Source organism: Hippocampus guttulatus, chromosome 18, assembly GCF_054856545.1.
Source record: "Hippocampus guttulatus isolate MCC_2025c chromosome 18, RoL_Hgut_1.0, whole genome shotgun sequence".
Lineage (NCBI taxonomy): Eukaryota > Metazoa > Chordata > Actinopteri > Syngnathiformes > Syngnathidae > Hippocampus > Hippocampus guttulatus.
Window position 1 is genome coordinate 5,655,302 of NC_141278.1, and position 8,495 is coordinate 5,663,796.

Consider the following 8,495-nt stretch of genomic DNA (forward strand, 5'->3'; position numbering starts at 1 on the left):
CCCCCCCCGCCCCCACCCCGTTCGTCTTTGCCGGCACCTTTGCTGATATTATACTCCTCTCTTTTCTTTCATTCTCTCCGTTTAGGGATTCTCCAGTGACAACACTTCGAGTTGCCATGGTTTTGGAGGAAGGAAACTCAAGAGGTTTAATCGAGTTACACTTTATTGGAGCGTGACAATAACAAGGGGCGTGCGCCTGTGCGTGCGTGTAGTCAGGTGAGCGACAAGGATGCCTCCGTGTGAATGAACATGTCCTCGTCGTAGAGGTCTTCAGCAATGTCGCCTTCCTCCTCCATGAAGAAGGTGGGGAAAGGTGGGCTGTGCAAGGTGGGCAACCGCTTTGGCAGCTTGCTATCCCTCACCTGGAACATATCCCAAAAAACACACACAGGTTGTTATAATCTTTTTTTGGCAAACTGTGCAGAGTAAATTAAAGCCATATGTGCATCAAAATCACTAAAATGGCCCACAGAAATGGACATTTGACTGCATAGAACATGAATTTCCCTCTGCTACGTGTGTGTTCCCACACACAAAATAACTGCAGGAAGCTGTTGCGCAAAGATCCTTTCACTCACCGATGCAAGCAGGCGTGTAACATCATTAAGCCGGGTGGAAGCATCTTGTACGCAATTTGCCTTATCTGTGTGTGTACCCGTTTTAATTTCTTGAAATGGTATGAAGGGTGTTAATCTGTTTTTTAATTTTTTTTTTATTTAATGCTTCAAAGAAGGCTATGTGGGTTAATTGTTTTTTTTTTAATAAAGTGAGCTTGATTTTTGTATACATATAATTATGGATGTTAAATTTTGGTCACGATATACAAAATAATTAAGTAACCTAAAAAAAAAAAAATTTTAATCAATTTTAGCTCCCGCCTCAAAAAACATTTCATGACAAAACTAGCAATTTAACAAAATGACATGATTCCATAGAATTCAAAATAATGAAACGGTTTTGATCAATTTACTTTGAATCAATTGAATAGCCATCGTGCTGCTGCCTGCCTTTGCCACCTGGGGTCAGTCTAAGACAGACAGATATACAGTACGTGGACATCTGTACAGCGGAGATGTCTTACCTCCTCTCAGCTCCTTGCGGAGGATAAATAATATATGCGGTTTATTAGTGGCTGAAAAGGTTAGATGTGTGTTTCCCCCTTATGTGCGAGCATTGGCATTAAGCCTGCCGACTAAAGGCTAAGTATGTGGTTGTTTTAGAAACCCATAATTCTTCTCATTCTTTGAATTGCTCGACAATAAACTTCAACCCGAAGTGGCTCAATTTGTCGAAAACGGTTTTGCTTGAAAGCCAAAAGAGAAAAAAAATAGATGTCATTTCAATTTTAAAACGACATGGCTCAGACACGAGGACCCAACAGAACAACCAAAGCTTCGATAAGAAATGCTATTAAACTGCACATGTACCCTTTGGGATAATATAATCTGAAGGGAGTCCGGGGTGGAGGTGGGCGGGTGCGCGCTTACTTTAGAAGGCTGAACGAGGCGAAAAGCTAAGCGCATTTGTATTCATTATTGCTTGTCTGCAAAACAAATAATAGGCTGCGCACGCACAAGCGTGATGAGCACAGCCTGCCGAGTATGGAGATGGATGGTGTGGATATCACTACAATCATTAAAGCGCATAAATGCTGATCTAGCAACAGTGTCAATGAGGATGGATCACAGTTGCCACACAGGTGAGACGCTCCTTTTAGAGGTGCAAGGTCACCCATCGCTGTCTCCCGCCGTTTGCAAAGTTCACTTTTAAAGACGTGCGTGCGCGCGTCGGTGATTATGTTTTTTTTCACCTTCAGTACGCAGTTCCTGTGGCCAGGGACGGAGCCGTTAACGTACAGCACGTTGTGCTTGGTATTGACTCTCCATATCTGGAAGGGAGGTCGGACAAATGAGAAAATGATTGCGCTGACATTGCCATTGCGGACGCTCAAGGTCAAAGCCGCCCTTATTATTATTTTCTTTTTTTTAAATTTACGTGCGTAGGTGATCACCTTGAGTCCGTAAGCTGTGACGTAGATGTTGCCCATTCTTCCTGGCATCTTCTTTCCTTTAAAAACTTTGCCTGGATCCTGAGAGCAGATTCATGCCACACATGCTCAAATTAATGGAATGTAAGAGCCCGACTGCTCATTTGAAGGATTATTCCTTACTCCTCCGGGTCCAGAAGCTCCTGGTCGACGATGTGTTTTGGTTTGTCCGTGGCTGGCCGGCTGACCTTTGAACCCCCAACGCTTCATCACGCCCTGAAAGCCTTTCCCAATACTACCCACACGCACACACATCCAGGACACACACTGCTGCATTACATCTAACCGGGAAGTCGGATGTTTTCAACAAAAAGTGTCTTGGAAATGTCACTCAACAATGCCCAATCAATTATTTGTTGATTTTGAAAAAAAAATGTTGAAGGAAGTGAATGTTTTGAGTTTCATTAGTGGTGGTATCACATTGAAATGAATAAAAATGCCATTCATCCATTCCAGCCTTCACGAAAAAAAAAAAGGTGAATGCTCATTTTAATGAGGAAAGGTAGCCCTGCATAATACTGTACTTTATATATTGAAAAAAAAAATCAATTAAAATAGTTATGACACAAAACATTGTGCTTTCTGGTGTGCCAAACTTGGCCACCGGAGGGCAGTATAAGAGAAACAGCCAGATATACTGTTCACTGACACGGCTCAGCTTATCAGTACGGCACTAATGTGCGTTGGTCTTCGCAGAGGACAAAGAATACATGACTGTGAGTCCTGTTATTTTTTTCTCTACATATGTTACTGGACCATTTATGTTCAGTCCATAGCGCTGCAAACATCGACACTATTTAGTGTTAACATCGAGGCCAAGCCTCGTTGCTAACGTTTGATACTAAACAATATCGATTTGAAAATTGTGCAGAGCGACGTAGTCAGCTCTACTTGTAAGCCGTGCGCGTTATACAGTGTCTGACTTAAAAGCAGTCATGAATGCAAAATAGAACGTATGGAAGAAAAGTGTGCAAGAAGCCAAGGAGGAAAGTTCACTTGGGAAGAGCAGAACTTACGATTTGGCTGTGATGTCCACATATTGGCCTGGCCGGAAATGTGCAGCATACAGCGGAGTGCCTGGCCACACAGAAGCGGAATTACTCAGCTGCCTTTGGGAAAATCATATTATCATTAAGCTAGTCAGAAATGGGATGTGTGCATACCAGGTTTAATGATAGCATTGTCCGAGACTTTGAAGGTGGTGATTTTCTGTTTCAGAGGCACTCCTGCATTCATGTACATCTCCATTCGCTTTTCAGATCTCTGTCAGTCAAATGGAGAGAAAGGCACACAAAAAGGGAATGTTAAGATGTGTGAAGAGCGGGGTGGGTGGGGTATGGGGTGGAATAAAGCAATGAAGAAGAACCAGCAGTGAGCCGCAGTCAGATGCTGGCATTTTAAATCTGACAGCGGGCCTGTTAAGACCGTGCGGGAGCCAAGTGTACTCACGCACGCACACACACACACGCGCGCACACACACTTGGCAACGTGTCTGACATTTGCTCGCGCTCGACTCAGCCCCTCCAGTCACTCCAAACCACTCTCTACCCTTCTGTTGCCTGAGAATCAGCCTGCCAACTATGTTTCCCTCCGACAAACTCGGCCTCCAACTCGGTGTGAACAGAATTCCAAACCAGTTGAAGACGACGTCAAACGATAAAGCATCCACGAAGACGCGGCAGAGGAGAGACGACACTCGGAAACACATCGTTTCCTTGGAGGGGCACGGAAGCGGCGAGGTCAATAAACTGCTGTCACTGGAGCCCTCGGTGTTGCTCTGATAAGTGGGTCTGAGTCACCTTCGAGTTTATTAACATCGTCAAAGTCAGCATCCAGATGAACGGCGGGTGTCAGCGTTGGTGGGACAAAGCAGCTGTAAAATCGAGTGAGCTTCAATTACTTTTAGACAGCTGGGATGAAACAGACGCACACGGGGGCAGATTGAAATACACACACACACACACAGACGGACATGCGGAAGGACACCTGCAGACACACACGAACTGAATGACTACGACATGCTCGCTCTAGAGTTAGCCGGCGTCGAGTCGAAAGCTCCCTCGTGCAAGTAGTAAAGTGCTATCAGGATTTAACACACACATCCATCCACCCATCCGCACGCACACCAAGGGGGTGACTTTAATTTCCCGACTGTGGCAGCGCCGCCATAAAAATAAAAAAATAAGAAAAATTGAGGGTAAGTCCCAAGAGGAGCTCAATGCTATCATCGAGTTATATTTCCATAATGCACTTTCCTCATGCTCCTCAAAAGTGGCTTGAACTATAACAAGGAACAATGTGCTGCCTAAGTGCATTACGGCCAAGCGATGCTATTATTAAGCCGTCAATGAAGGTTGAGAAGACAGTCATGCTGTGTAGATCAGAGGATGGAATGAGCTAGCATCGATTCCTAATGAGCCGCTACTTCTCTGATGGATTTAGTATGAAGACGTGAAATAATGTGACATCATCTTTCATTGTGGCGTCGGTTTTAAATCACCGTAATTCAATTTGTAATGGTAAAAAAAATAAAAATAAAAAGTAGAAAGGAATACATAACACATCAAATGCACAATGTAAAGTTATGAATCAGGGCTAGCTTATGTTGCGTCTACCTCCTGTGGTTTTATTTCGGAAAATGAGCAAGATGGCTCATGTCCGGGATGAAAACCTTCGGAATGCATTTTTACGACAACAAGCACAAGTTTCTTACATGGAACGGCGAGACATTTTTTCCTCCTACAATGAGAGCGGCGGTGCGTCCATCATAATCTTCTTTAGACAAGTGCTGTATGACATGGCAGTCCTGGACCTGAATAAGGGGGGAAAAAAAGGATTATTCATTTACAACTAGCGCAAGCAGCACACACCACAGGGGTCGATCCCCCTGGAAGATTGAGTCTGTAACATTCAGTCAACATCTCATATATTCTGTCTGTCTCACACACTCTCAGGATCGTCGTCTGTCTGTCTTTGCCTCTCTCTGAAAACCAGAGTCTCTCAAGTCCTCTGGCTCTCTGTGTCGTGCTCTCAACTTGCTTTTCTCTTCAACTCCTTCGACACCATCATCAAGCTGTCTCAGCGACTGTCTCCCTTTTATTCATCTTTGTGGTGCCACAATAGGAAGTCATGCCCCTTTTTTTGGCTTTATTTTTTCCAGACACAATGCAACGGAGAGGAATACCCAACATTTCAGCAACCCAGGATATTAAAAACAATCTCATTTCAGCAAGGCAAAAAAAGAGGTTGTAAAGTGTGTGATTCTCGATGCATGAAGTATTTTGACAAAAGTATATTGAGACATCTGGAAAAATGCATTACATCGTGGGAAAAAAAATGTGATGCAACTACAAAATATGATTCCGCTTATACCTGCAGCAAAGTGACGACGTGTCTTTCTCCAGTTTTTGTCCACAGAGGAGCCATACCCAACTTCACAGCGACCAGTCCAACTCTTCGACTACCTATTCCGAACCCAGATTAAAAAACAGTGAGAACCAAACACATGACTGGAAACAAAATGCTGTTGTTTTGTTTGTTTTTTTGAGGACAGCTACCTTCTGTCCATTCATGTCGCTGCCACGGTTCGTCTTTTAACGGGTTGAGCTTGTCTGCAGTCTGTTTTCTGTATTCCTCGGCTGTTTCCCTCCTTAAGAACTGTTGGTTCTCTTCTGTGAGGTGCTCGTCAACCCATGTTGACGTCTTTAACGTCCTGAGACAAGTTACTGACGGAATGGAGCTGCAAGAGAAGCCATAGTCAAGTCAGTTGCAGATGGTTGAAAACGTGACCTCACTTACTGTTAATGAATACTTGCTATCTTAATTAGCTATTTAATGGGGTCAATATGTTAGAATAAACTCTCTGAAGAAGGCAGTGCGGTTATACACTGCTGCAAATGGCAACCATAATAAAACACTGGGCTGATTTCCAGCCAATTGCAGTCAATCAAAACAAAATGTAAAGGAATATATGGACGTTGCCAAAATGTAATGAGGTGAGTAGGAAGTTGATTTCAATATATGATAACCGTACAGTGCTAAGTGAATCACAAACCCATATTTTATTTCTATATGCCATAAATTTTGAACAATATGATACTTCCTCAAGCATTTTTACAATCATGATTATGTATACAATATGCACTAAATATTTTAGTAATTTAAGTAATAACTTCACAAGTGTAACAATCATATTGTTCATGATTTACAAAAAAAAAACATGTCATCACTATTTTACATGCATTTTGAGAAAAATGAAATGAAAGTGTCTTGGACAAAATACAGCATGATAGTAACAGTGGTCAACAAACAGAAGGTAAAGCAGTTAGCATTAGCCACCTTTCAGTTGCTGCTCGGAGACAAATCAGACGAGTTCCCTGCTGGAGAAGTCGGCAACCCCACGTCGCCATTTCGTTATGTTCCTTGCTCTATATAGATTTTATGGAGGGGAAGAAAGAGCGGAAAAAAAGAATGCTCTAAGATTTAATTACTAGGAAGCTCGTGCGTTCGGATCGCCAGTGTTGCCCTGTTCCAAATGTGACCCCGTTTATTTCCGGTGTTTGAGAAAAAAAATTCCCCTGAGCACGGGTTCCCACACAAAGGTTCCGCTCAAGAACTGAAAAGAAATGTTATAAAAATGGAATTAAAACAAGAAAAGTATCCTTTTTGCCTTTTGATATAAAAGACAAAAAGGATTACTTTCTTTCTTTCTTAATAGATTTTTGTATATTTTATACCCCCCCATTCTTTAATTATTTTATTGTTCCGGTGGAGCTTCCAGATATCAGAATTAAGTCAATTCAGTTAAGAAAATGGATGGATGGATGAATTTGTGTTTCATGCTTCAGTTTTGCTTCTCTCCCAAAGGCAACTTGAGAGAGAGGCAGGGAATGAATGGATGGATGTAACACATTCACATTAATATTGTGAAAATGATCCGTTATTTTATAATTCAAATACAGTATGCGCTATTTAGGGCACTAGACGCTGTAGCCTGTGGTTTTGTAAGACAGCGTCACCAATCATATGAGCTTATTTGCATTCTGTCATTTATGCCTGAACACACATACAGTATCAATCTTCTCGGATACGCATAAACATTGATCATATAACCTCATGCAGTAACACCTCAAGGTCATGTATCGCGTGTCTTGGATTTTGAGGTTGTCATTTAAGAAAAATGTTCAGTTTGCTGAGCGTATTGACTGACCCAATTGCGGTTGAGACCTTTTTCTTGCTCTGTTTCCAAGAATAAAGACTGTGAAAAGACAGATGAATCCATCCATTTTTCATTCCACATTACAGTACTGTATATACTTTGCTGATGCACTGTAAATGGGCCATTCCACCAAATTGTTGCCATTTGCGTGCCCAGGAAATAAAATGTGTAAATACATCATCGAATTAATCGTAAGATAGATTCTAAACGAGGCGTTCAATCTATAAACTAAAGACAGTAAATAAATAACGTTTCCTGAGATGAGCTATCATGCATTTTGGGATTTCAGTAAATGAATTATCCACCCATTTTGCGAACCGCTCATCCCCCACAAGGGTAAGGGACTCGCGGGTGTGCTGGAGCCTACAATAGCTGTCTTTGTGAAGTATATCATCAGATTTAGAGTTGGGGGGGAATAAGTTGATGTTTTAAGAGTTCCAGCAAGCCCAAATGTCTGTGGACCGTAGCTGTTTGTGTATCCAAACAAAGTCTGTGCAGCTGCACAGTACTGGCAACTTGGGGCTGTCTGTGAGCGACAAAGAGATATGAGTTCTATCCTCAGTGGCTCACTGGAGGTTTGGACATTATGCGAACAGTCATTACATTCGCCATATTCAATGTGCTAAGAGACACAGTGCCGAAGGAGCTGGGACAATCAAAACCAAAGAAACTGCACGACCCTTCTTAACCTTCACAGTTGTTGACTTGAAACTGTGCACTTGTTGGCACTCAAGTAAACATATTTGGGCACCTCTTTATCGTCGCAGGAAGTGAACCACTCAGAAAATAATTTAGCTTCTGTTTGCTGATAGAACGGTTTCCATTTTCCTGGGAATACTTTTGACAAGAAGTTAGCCAGCGTGCCCGTGGAATGTGTCACAGTGGCTACAACCCCAATTCATCTTAAAAAAAAAAAAGTGGGCTTTGGTTCAACTTTGTGATTATGATGGCGATTCTAAATCAATATATTTTAAATCTAATCTTTTGAAATTAGAGGAATGAAATGGTTAGTCGGTAATGTCTGCAACTCCCATTGCATTGCTTCCCTCTCCTCTGCCGAGTTCATTAAATTCTCCAGTATGAGACATCTGCGCCCCCAGCTCCTCCTTGCGTGATCAGCTTCATTTTTTTTCCAATTGCCCTCACAGAGGGGATCGATTTTCCACTTTAAACACACACACACGCGCGCGCGCTTACCGCTACATGCGCACACAGCAAACTGCACCAAA

The 8,495-nt window shown here is 42.4% G+C and overlaps 1 protein-coding gene across 1 annotated transcript; it reads right to left on the bottom strand.

Annotated features, from left to right (window-relative positions):
- Nucleotides 1-145: 145 nt before the first annotated feature.
- mrpl3 (mitochondrial ribosomal protein L3) lies at nucleotides 146-6,612 on the bottom strand. The gene is made up of 10 exons (XM_086136994.1): nucleotides 6,387-6,612; nucleotides 5,606-5,787; nucleotides 5,421-5,512; nucleotides 4,762-4,860; nucleotides 3,211-3,310; nucleotides 3,064-3,124; nucleotides 2,171-2,282; nucleotides 2,012-2,089; nucleotides 1,811-1,888; nucleotides 146-362 (listed from the first exon to the last, which is right to left on the bottom strand). Exons 1-10 carry the CDS (start codon nucleotides 6,455-6,457, stop codon nucleotides 213-215), a joined length of 1,023 nt encoding a protein of 340 aa, XP_085993120.1. The 5' UTR covers nucleotides 6,458-6,612; the 3' UTR covers nucleotides 146-212.
- Between the last annotated feature and the right edge of the window lie 1,883 nt (nucleotides 6,613-8,495).